Below are 12,218 nucleotides of genomic sequence, written 5' to 3' on the forward strand. Positions count from 1 at the left end.
ATTCAATTGAAATCCACCTATTTTTGACCATGATAACTAAGTACTTGGTGTTCACCAAAATCATGTGCACACACAAATTGAAAATTTTAAAAAATATCATATTTTAATGTGGTTTAATAGTCAATGTGATTCTTTTATTCATGGAGTGTATCAACACTCAATAATCCATTAATTAAAAGAAAAAGAAATGATACAATGATGATGTTTTCAAAAGAAGAAATCTTTCAATTATAGTCACACTTTTTAAAAATAAAAACCTTAAAACATAAAACGGTTAAATATATAATATAGATAAACTCGTTGTTCATCATATTAAAAAAAAAAAAAAATTCTTTGTGAAGAGCTTGACACTCGATATCTCAAGCGAAATACAAAAATATTGATTCAAACTCTACCATTCAACATCTAATTACCTATCAATACTGAAAATGTAAAAATATGTTTGATTTTATAAGAAATATTAAAATATACAACCATGTTACATGATTCAAAGAGATGTAACATCATCGTATAACTATTGTGTATTGACTTTAATAATGGTCATGAATGTAGGATATTCATAATTAGCTTGCCAATGTTGAACTTGGCAGCATCTTTAAAATTAGTGAGGATTAACAATCCTAAAAGTTAGGTTAGCATGAAAAATGTGATAAAAGATTCGACCCATTAAAAAGATGGACAAAGCTCTTTGCTGTAATTAGTCAAGGTCCCAAATGTTGAATATTCCCGTAGGGTAGTGGATAAGGTATTTGAATGGGGAGGGAGTAGTGAATAGGAAGAAAAATGACAATAATTGGCAATGAAATTAGGCCACTTGTTGTCAAGTAATCCATCCATTAGCTAAGAAATTAGGCTACCAAATTCACAATGCGTCTACCGGTTCAATTGTTATCCACCCAAGTTGATCGAGAAAATAATATAAGATTAAAAAGTCAATTGGACGGTATTTTTTAAAAGATATGTATGCTATGAAATATGTTTTTCTTACAAAACGACTACTTTAATAAAATTTAAAAAGTCGTTTTAAGAAATTACAAAATTATTTACAGTACTTTCCGAGCAAGTACTCGATAAAGTAAGGAATTTGGTTCAAAATATGTATGTGATGTGATATAATTGATTATATTTTTTAATATAAATCAATTAGAATCCCTCAAGACATTAAGACAATGAAAGAGTGTTAAAAAAAACCCCATTGTCCTAGACTCCTAGGAAGGCGTGGCAGCATGGGCAGTAGACTTTGACTTTGATATGGATGTTTCTCTCATGTCTCAGTCCCTACCTACTCAGTGGCATCGCGTCCTACACTCTCCCACCGTACCACCTGAATAAAGATGCTTACATAATACATGGTCTTCAATTTATACTAAGTCAATGTATATTGATATAGTTCAATATGATTTTTAGATATTAAAAAAATGAGATGAAATAACATTTTTTAATTTTATCTCATAACTTAATTAACTAGTCAAAACCCCATTGTGCAAATTAAAGCAAGTTGTGACATAGGCGGGGAAAGAGAAGAAGACATACCCACAAAAATAAACATTAGATTAATTAACATTGAGCCTTGGAGGTAACGATAGAGAAGCATGTAGATTTATCTTTAATGTTATTGTAACAAGAAATTATAGTGCGATTTGCTTCAAGTCATTTTCTACTAATTTCCAAAGGTCATGCATGATTTTTCCTTGGTGCATGGACACTTTCTGCACCATTAATTAGTAGCAGGAGCTAATCAACAACGAGAAGAGATTAGAGGAGTCTCGGAAGCAGTCGCATTGACAATTTAATTATTTCTATGTAGAAAGAGAGAGAAGATCCTGCTTCCTGGAAATTGCAGGAGCTTTTGAACAAGATGCTTTTCTTGGACCATTCTTCAAGCACTACCCCCATGGTTTAGGAATAATATGTCTATATCTAATTAGGATAAATAGGCCGTGGAGGACTGGGAAAGTCCCCTCCTGATTGAAGAAGACAAAGCTAGCTGGGGATCAGAGAATAGTGGTGCTCCCATTGGAGAACAAGTAAGATGGCGAGAAGTCCTTGTTGTGACAAGATGGGATTAAAGAAGGGGCCATGGACTCCTGAGGAAGATAAAATTCTGGTGGCCCATGTTCAAAAACATGGCCATGGAAATTGGCGAGCCCTTCCAAAACAAGCCGGTAATCCTCTAAAACCCATCTGCTACTTTTCATATGTTTCCATATATCTACAACATGAAGACACCCACCACAACAGTCCTCTCTAGCGAGGCTTGCATGCATTCACACAAATCCCATAAAAGCAAGAAGTTTTTGTACATATAGTCCATGTTTATTCAGTGCTTTTGGCATTCTTGTGGTGGCTTAAGCTTATGTTTCTCTTGTGATATGCAGGATTACTGAGATGTGGGAAGAGTTGCAGGCTCCGATGGGTGAACTACTTACGACCCGATATCAAGAGAGGAAATTTCAGCAGAGAAGAAGAGGATGCCATCATTGACTTACATGAAAAGCTTGGCAATAGGTAAGGATCTAAGTCATGAAAAGCTCCAAACAAACCCTTTCTCTTTTGCACATGAAAGGCTCCAAACAAAACTGAGAGCCTGTATGCACTGTCTTCCCTCTGTGAATTTGTACTATTATCAAAGAATCACATATTAGAGTTCAAAAGATTCTCTAACCTTTATTAAAAAATAATGGCAGCATGGCACATAAGCAAAAGCACTCTGCTAGTGGGGGATTCATGATTAGCATATATGACCTTTAATTTTCTATCACCCACTAGCTAGTCCTTTCAAACAAGAAGTATTCATGAAATTTGTACAAGTATCTTATTGGAATTCGTTTTGTTTCATTTTTCAGATGGTCTGCCATTGCAGCGAGATTACCGGGTCGGACTGACAATGAGATAAAGAATGTGTGGCACACCAACTTGAAGAAGAGGCTCAAAAAAAAATTGGCCACTCCTAATTCTAAAGGCCACTCTACTGCAGCAGCGTCCAAATGTGACTCGGGTTCTGCATGCCAGTCCGAACCAGTCAATTTAAATTTTCCAGGAAAAATATCCCCACAACCATCTTCCAGTGAATTCTCTTCAATTACAGACTCCCCAATAAGGAACATGGAGATACACATGAACACTGGCATCAAGGATGAACAGATGGACTCACTGGAATCATTTCCTGAAATTCATGAAAGTTTTTGGTCAGATGCACTGTCCTCTGATAATTCAAGCATGCCAACGGCTTTCCATACCGTCAACGACGAATCACAGCTTCAATTTCCATTATCTCCAGCCGATGCCCTGGAAGTTGGGTATGGACACAGTTCCAGAATTGATGACGGCATGGAGTTTTGGTATGACGTTTTCATCAGAGCTGGAGGCTTACAAGAGCTTAATTGATTCCTGTTTTGGTGGATTCGAAAACAGTGATGCATAGTTTTTGAACGTTTGTAGAGAGGGGAGATCATACAGGGAATTCCAGTGGGGCAAAGTCGTCTGGAGTCCAAAAGCTAGAATCCTTCATTGATCCCACTAAAGTAAAAGCACATCCACAAACCAGATGGAGGAGAAATTAGCCTTGATGCTAGTGGAACTCGGAAGGAGCCTCACTAAGAAAACCACTAATTAATTCCTCTGCAGTGCAAAGATACCGCTTAGTTTTTCAATTTTAATATTTTCAAAGTATATATGTAGGCCAACTCAATGTACTGATTCAATACCATAAGGAACTTTAAGTCAGAGCTCTTGATGTGTACCACTAAATTTCAAGTTAGCCATGGAAAAATGAGGGAAAAAAAAAATTTACCCTTGCAAGATATGAATATATAAAGAGAAAAAAGAGTATTGATTCCAAGGGTATGTTTGATTCCCAAAATATATATATAAAAGGAAAAAAACCTAAAGGAAAAATAAAAGAAAAGAAAAAATTTTAAATTAATAAATTAATTTTACATATTTTTTAAAACTTATTTTGCTTATTTTTCTTTTTCCTCTTCTATATAAAATTTAAATAATTTAAAAATAATTAAACTGGTCAATAATTTTTGTTATATTTGCTTTTTTTTTTTTTATAGCAAATTAAGTGGAAGAAAATATATATTTTTTTTACTTGCCTTTTATTCTTTTCAGTTGAACTTGTTTGCAACCAACCTATGCTTTTTTTCTTTTCGTTGGAACTTTCTTAGAATCAAACATAACATAGCATTTTACGCAATCACCCTAGCTTTGCATATGACTGAGGACCACTAAAGACATTAGGATCCTACAATCTTATTGATGAGATCCTTTTTCTTTCATTACTTTATTATTATGGTGGACTTGGTCGGATAAAGGATATGCACATTTGCTTTGGGAAAAGAAAAAATCAAGAACGTTATTCATATCATGTCAATTGGAAAAGTAGGGACTCTTAGACAATTTTTCTCTTTAGTTTTATGTTAGATATATTATGTCTAAGATGTTTGCTTTTTTATGTGAGTTCTTTTTATAGGAATTTTCAATGGCGTTTTCTGATTTGTCTCAACCTATCGTGTGAAGTAAGATGGACCAAATTATAGCCATTATTACTCTTATTTGATGAATAGGTCTCTTAATAGGGAAAGGATTGTGGAAAGATATTTTTGGTGCAAAGAAATATCTAGAAAGAAAAAATCACAAAACATGATAAGAAAGAAGGGGAGATAAACAACAATAAAATTATAGCATGGATTATGATTTAGTTGTTCTCTTCATTAATATACAATTTGGTAAACATAAGACTGCAGAAGAAGTTTGAGATTTTCTTATGAAGCGTATGTCCAAAGCAAACTTTACATGTAAATACAAACTTGATATTGATATTCTTGATTTGAAACAAAAGAAGGGTCATCAACTTTGGACTTTCATGGTTAAATGTTAGTTCTTTAATGGAGCCATAGTGGACTGTTGATACTCATTTGTAATAGAAATACATCTCGTCAATATCTAATGGCTCTTCATGTTGATTTTCGATTAGTTAGAGCTTCTATGCTTTATTATACTCTTTTTCCTAGTATCAATGAGTTAAAGGTCGAGGAAACTTGGAAAGGCTTTTTTGTTCAAGCCAAAGTATAGAAAGATCAATATGTGTTTGGTGCAATGCAACAACAAAAGAGAGAGAGATTTTGCTTTTGCTACAAAGTTTAGAATTCAGCAATACAACTCAACTTCCACCCAGTAACAACACACTAACTTAACCAATATTCATCGTCATTATTATCATCAATTTGGTCTATGAAGTATAATTGTACCGTGAAATAGAAATTTGAAATTCGAAAAGCTTTTTACATAATTATTGCAACATTGTTTGCATGTGATCCAAACATGCAAAATTTGACAACACTCATCAATCAACTCACTATTGATAAAGTTTGAGAAATAATAAGATAAGTTATTTCAAATTAACATTGGTAATAGTTATAATGTTATGCTTTCTTCATCAAGTTGGGTAATTGCTTTAATTGTTAGATCATTAATTTTAGTGCATTTAATCATATGGCTTTCAATTGTGAATTTTTTTACCTCATCGAGTTAAGGTACTAGGTTATTTTTTTTTTTATGTGGACAATATGTTAGCTTGGTTGTAGTAAATGATAGAGATGAGATTTGAGATATCAAAGCCTACCTATAAATACAAGTCTTTTGGGATGAAAGATCTTAAACTCTTGTGTTAGTTTCTTGGCATTTAGCCAGACATATCTCATTGGGATTAAATCTTATTTCTCATGTTATGTTGATGTATAAAAATGTCATTGATGTCCCACTTGAGTAGAATTTTAAGCTTTTTTTTTTATCGATGGAAACACTACTACTCATTCTAGGAAACTTGATGGAATTCTCATTTATCTTACGACAATTAGACCCGATATTTGTCATGTTATTTATATTATCCATCAATTTATATCTAAATGGTAACCTTTTTTAGAAATATTTCTTAAAAAACAAATTTCTATCAAAAACTTATCATACATGTTTTTCAAATAGACCTTAAATTTTAAACATACTTTTAAAACACAGATGGAGGAGCCAAGGCTAGGGACATGGACCATCTTTGGATTCCCTACCTTGAATGAGCTTGAAATGTATTGGATTAGCTCGACTCTTAATCAACCCAAGTTTAGCAGTGAACGGGGAAATTAGGCTTGGCACGGATGTAAGTTTAGATGCTAAGCCTCAAGAACAAGAAAAGATCAAAGACTTTATCCAACTAATCATTGTTATTATTATTTTTAACTTGATCGAATACTTCAAATGCGTAATCCATGGAGCAGGTCAATGAGAATGGCATTATTATTATTATTATTATTATAATTATTAAGGTGACCAAATCTAGATAATGACTTATGGCTTCATTATAAGAGGTCTACTGTAGTTTTGGACTGATACAATCATGAGCTGTCGAATATTGGAAATCAGTCCCAAAAACAATCAGATTGCAATTTTATATTGGCAATTCACCTTTGAGTTTCCGTGTTGAAAATCCTGGATGGAAAGTGAGAAATCAACTAGGGCATCCATGATCCTTGGGAATTGATCCCACCTACCTGACAAATCCACGACCAAATCATCTAGACATTGAAATGGGCCTTAAATCTGAAATTTTAATGTCTGATTGAACGTTTCAATTCAAACTGCAGGCTGAAAATGAATTAATAAGTAAATAACTTTAGCCCGTACGAAAGTTGACAATCATTTATTCGACTTAACTTTGCTGAACTCGGTCCATTAATATTTTTTAGTGTCTTTGACAGGGACCGGAGCTCATCAGACATCACTCAACCATTCCAACTGCTCATTACAATACTGAAAATCCTCTCAACTGCTCGTATTGAACCGTTCTGAACATCAAAATTTTTTGACAACCTTTTAAACCCAGTGTAGACTTTTCGAATCGCGTCAGTTTGATGCATTCAATTTTAGTCCTTTTGCGTTGCCGCTCACAGATTTCTCCATATTACCAGACTTGACAATGCTTACGTATACTTGGATCATTTTGAACTAATCTTCACGCATGTAAAATATTTTTTTTGATAGTCCCAACAACAGAAGTAGCGTGCTAGTTTATGCTTTACTTGAAGACCAGGCTATAGATTAAGCTCAACCCCCACATAGATTTGAATTTATAAACCGCGTACCTAATCACAGTGTGTATCCACTCTAAGCTCTTGACTTTCTGCATGATCTAATTAGATAGAGTCAGTATACTAATTACCATTTTTTAGTTTTTATATTAAGTTGTCAACATTAATTAAGCCCTACACCATTTTGACAAAAATAGATGAATACGTGTAGAAATTTTTATTAAGCTTAAAATAGATGAATAGGATGATGTGAGGTTAGATAAGGCTCCTCCATCCCGACTTGCAAATTTATTCCTCACCTCCATCTTATTTTGTGTCAAATCAGGCTATAAGGTGATGGAATCCTCGAATGAATATATATATTCATTCTAACGAGGATACATGGACCTCAACTTCAAGCTCGATGATCACTATGGTCCGTAAGGAAAGATTTGGCCTTCGACATAGTGCCACCATTATGATTATCTCCTCTTTACTTTAAAAAAGTTGTACACAAAATTCTTACAAATTGGTATAAGAAGAATGACCAAACTAGCCAAGTGAGCTTTCTACTTTTTGGGTTTGCTAACCTCCTCTTTACTTTTAAAAAATTATACACAAAATTCTTACAAATTGGTATAAAAAGAATGACCAAACTAGCCAAGTGAACTTTTTGCTTCTTGGGTTTGCTACCCTTGGAGATTGTCTCAAGGGAAAAAGGCTTACCTAAAAAATAAATAAAGGCAAAGTGCCATGAAAGTTGATGATCACTAATGACCAATACAAAACAAAAGTTCATGGAAATAATCAACAATATCTATAAAAGAAAGGTTAGATTGGATCAAAGGAAATAGTCAAAATTTGAAATAATTAATGATGGATTAGTCAAGATAACAAAGGTGAAAACAACTCAAAATAAACAATGTGTTATTTCAATGTTAGTAACCAACTTTAACTCTTTCTTTTTTTAATTAAGCCAATGAAATTATTTTTACCTCAAAAACATCTTACCTTGTTCATCTTAAATTTTGGTCACGGCAAGTGTTCTTCAAATACTTATATAATTTATAATTAAAACTTTTGACCATAATTAAGAAATAATAGTATTTAGATATCAAGTAATATTAGCCTTAAAAGGGTCGTACCTTGCTACTTATTTAATTATTTATTAATATAAAAGAGTTATTGAAAGATTCGACAAATAATCATTTGTGTAAAATTTAATTTCTTTGAGTCAAGATAGTATTAATTATTAATATGGTTTGGGACAAATGAAACGAGAAAAAAAAACCCATAGTTACATAGAAATCGTGTATTTATATATATATATATATATTGAAGACACCACGTGCACGAGATATGAATAAATGTATAAACAATAAGTTGCGGTAGATTTTTGTATACAAGTTCAATGTAGCCCAAAATATTGACTTTGAAAAATTAGCACTCCAAATTTGTAACATACTATTGTGTTGACTTGGACACGTGGTGCCACTATGCCCACTTGAGGACCCCGCCTATCTGCCCATTCAATGGGACCATGCTGTCCAACCAATGAAGTTCAAGACTGATAATGAGAAAGTATGTGCTTGATTTTATAAGAAATATATAATAAGATTTATTTTAGTAAAAAATGTAACATACCATTATTATTATTATTATTATTATTATTTAATTGACTTTAATAATTATTCTGTCTAAGTTTTTTTTCAAGTCCATTACTGAAGAATGCCATATGCATTCTAATGCACATCGGACATAGATTTGTAATGAAAATTATGAGCCTGCCAACATTGAATTTGATCGCCTTATAGCATCTTCACAATTATTGAGGATTGATAATCTGCATTTTTGAGGTTAATGTTTTCCTATTACGTATCTGTAATTTCACCAATTAGAGGTTCAAAATGAAAAATAATAATAATAATAATATTTTTAATACACAATATTTAATTCAATTGGCTTTTGTTGCAAAGAGGCAAAATTTTGAAAAGTATCATACTATTGGGAAGCATTTAATTCCGTTGTATTCCTTGAAAGAAAGTGGATGAAGAATTTGAATGGAGAATAGTCGATGCTAAGAAAAATGACATTACTTATACACAAGGCAATGAAGTATGAGTCATGAAATTAGAATAAACATTTCAAAAAGTGGAAAAGATTCAATTGAGATTTATTACCAAATTTGGTTATAAAAGTTTCGTGTAAGATTTGGTTTTATTATCAAAATTGGTTATAGAAGTTCCGTGTAAGACTGGGTTATTGACGTTATTTTATGTTCTTGATTATGGATTTATTTAGAGGGCATATAAATAATTTAAATTTTATGTATCACAATTCTTTAATTTTGTTTAGATTTTATTTTATTTTATTTTTACTAAATAGTAGATGTAAAAATAAAAACCATATATGAAATCTCTTACATCGATCAACACCTGTATTGTTTTTTAACATTTTCGATGCAATATTAAGCACTTCTTTATGGATTACTTCGATTTGACCTTTATCGAGATAAATAGATGGATGTATCTTTTATCTTTATTAGACTTTCTTTCAAGACTATGTGTGAAAACTCTAAGAAATGGAATATTAGAATAAAAAAGTAATTATTTAGTGTTAAAATATTAGGTTTATATGGTAAAACCTTAAAATAATATTTGGATAAGTTTTCCAAAATTCAATTATAAAAAATTCTCTTGAATGCCCCACATGAGATATTTGAATATTGGGTGGACCAAATTAGCTTGATGCAATCCCAACCTAATCTAATACATCAACAAATAAATTAAAAAGTTATCAGTTTCATATATTAAATTGTAAATAAATTGAAAGAACGAGCACTAACAAATGCTTGTAATGATTTATAATCATATTATTAATTTTTTGAATAAATAATTTTAAAAAACAAATTGAAGAATAATTATCATTAATTTTCATTTCATAAAGTAAAACTCAAAAGAGATAAAAAAAATCACATCGTACACTTTTAAATGCTATTAATTATCTTAAAAGCAACAATACTACAATCGAGTTCATTGATTCAAACCTTAAGTATGTCACTAGGGAATTGGTCACATTCATCAATTTTCCTAATGTTTGAATGTGGACGCAAGAAGTAAAGTCCTACACATGTTTTTCATCCTAGTTGAATAATATGCATCAACAAGTAATTAAATATATAAATAAAACGGACAAATGAAGGCCAAGTGGAATGAAATTCAAACTCACAAGACATAAATGATGAAAGTTAAAAAATAAAATAAAAAATAGTAGCAATAATAATTTTTTCTTTCTCTTTGATTTTGGAGTTACAGGTTTTCTTATTGAGTGGAAAAAAAAACAAAAAAAAAAAAAAGGCAGAAGACGTACGTAAATAGTCTTCTGATTCTGTACTCATCCTTTTGCTGGAGGCAAAGGCATATTATATATGGCGGTTAACGACAAGAGTGGTTAAGCAGGGAGGCCCCACACAAACATCTTGGTTATCATTGAGTTATCATTTGAATGAGATCATTTGCAGACACAATATCACTGGACTAGCTTCAGAGTTCAGACCATCTTGATATCTTGTGTTGAATAAATGAAGGCAGCCAGTTGTCTGCAGAGTCACCACCGCCAACCATGAAAGATATTTAGTTAGACTATTCCATTCCATTCTATTCCATTTCATTAAATTTCGTTTTCAACGCACATGAGGCAAATCCCATCTGAAATATTTAGGCTACATTTGATTTTTAGGAATTTTGAAACAAAAATTAATAAATCATTTTAAATCTAATTCATTTATGTAAAATTATTGAATTAAATAATTTTAAAATACATAAATATGTAATTAAATTTAATTATATTGGATTTTTTTTTTTAATTTTTCGATGATAAAATCAAATATAAAAATTTATAATATTTTTTCCCTTCCTAAATACTTTCCTAAATTTATATTACTCACCACAAATGTGGATTTGCAAAGAACTAATCAAAATAAAAAAAAAAACCTTTTCTTACAAATTTATTCTAGCATGCCTTTTACATATTTTTTATGATTCATTTTATTTTTAAATTAAAAATCATAAATAATGGTAGAGAAATAAATAAATATAAAACCATATTTTAAAAATACAATTTCGCTATAAAATATGAGTGGGCATTTTCAAAATGTGATTTCCATCTTATTTTTAAAATGGGTTCGATTCTATTTTTTTTTTTAAAAAAAAAATCTTTAAAATTTTAAAGAATGTAGATATGTGATTTTTTTTTTTCTATTTTGGGTCAAAATTATATATATATCTATGTGTCAAGTCGTCAATGGAATGTGACTTAATAAAAACATTGGCCAAGGACTTGACTTGGAAAATGGCTGACCAGTCATTTTTCATTCGTCTTATTGTTCTAAGTTGCAAGCTATTGCCCTTGCCTGCTTCCCGGATCCTCCCAACTTACATTCCTTTTACACCCAAGTAACCTCAGTCAACAAATGTGTACTCTCCCCCATCACTTTCATTGGCTACTGGAGTCAAATTATGATCCTCTTCTTTGACATACATGCCTTGTGTATCAGACTTGAGATGCTCTTCTTTTTTTTTTTTTTTCAAATTTTTGAAATCTTTATCAAAAAATACATTTTAAAAATGCTTCTTAAAATATAATTTTAAATCATTTTCAAGAGTAAAGTTATATTTAAAAATTTAAAAATAAAATTAATTTTTCGAATTTATTCTAATTTAAATAAACGTTGAACAATCAAAATATCATTTTTAGACTATCAAGTTAAACTTTGAACTCATAATAATAATATATACAGGTTGAAAAAAAGAGAGAAAAATATTAAAATAATCCAATCAATCTTGGAATTTACGATCCGGAAACATGTGACTTATTTTTGTCGGGACCATATATGATATGTCACGTTAAGGTTACTTTTTCTAATTTCAAAAGTGTATGCACAATTTTTCCACGGTGCATGGCCAACTCCTGCACTTGGAATCAATAGCCAGGGCTTATGGAGGTTCATGACTCACGAGGATCATAAATTATTATTTTAATTAATTAACAGTTCCTGACCTAAAATTAAAAAATATTTATATATAAAAAAATATTAGAATTTATTCAGTTGTTTTTGTTTTTAAATATAAAAAACTGTTTATAAAAATTTATAAA

General features: G+C 31.1%; 1 protein-coding gene across 1 annotated transcript; it reads left to right on the plus strand.

Moving 5' to 3' along the window:
* Nucleotides 1-1,725: 1,725 nt before the first annotated feature.
* On the plus strand, nucleotides 1,726-3,728 carry LOC100240829 (transcription factor MYB4). The gene is made up of 3 exons (XM_002281238.4): nucleotides 1,726-2,165; nucleotides 2,379-2,508; nucleotides 2,847-3,728. Exons 1-3 carry the CDS (start codon nucleotides 2,033-2,035, stop codon nucleotides 3,385-3,387), a joined length of 804 nt encoding a protein of 267 aa, XP_002281274.1. The 5' UTR covers nucleotides 1,726-2,032; the 3' UTR covers nucleotides 3,388-3,728.
* The last annotated feature ends 8,490 nt before the right edge of the window (nucleotides 3,729-12,218 follow it).

This window comes from Vitis vinifera, chromosome 5 (genome assembly GCF_030704535.1).
Source record: "Vitis vinifera cultivar Pinot Noir 40024 chromosome 5, ASM3070453v1".
Lineage (NCBI taxonomy): Eukaryota > Viridiplantae > Streptophyta > Magnoliopsida > Vitales > Vitaceae > Vitis > Vitis vinifera.

Bases quoted from the DNA above. Each gene is read 5' to 3' on its own strand.
- LOC100240829 (XM_002281238.4), top strand. From the start codon at position 2,033: ATGGCGAGAAGTCCTTGTTGTGACAAGATGGGATTAAAGAAGGGGCCA. The intron at 2,166-2,378 runs GTAATCCTCTAA...TGTGATATGCAG, and splicing joins AGCCCTTCCAAAACAAGCCG to GATTACTGAGATGTGGGAAG. The intron at 2,509-2,846 runs GTAAGGATCTAA...TTCATTTTTCAG, and splicing joins CATGAAAAGCTTGGCAATAG to ATGGTCTGCCATTGCAGCGA.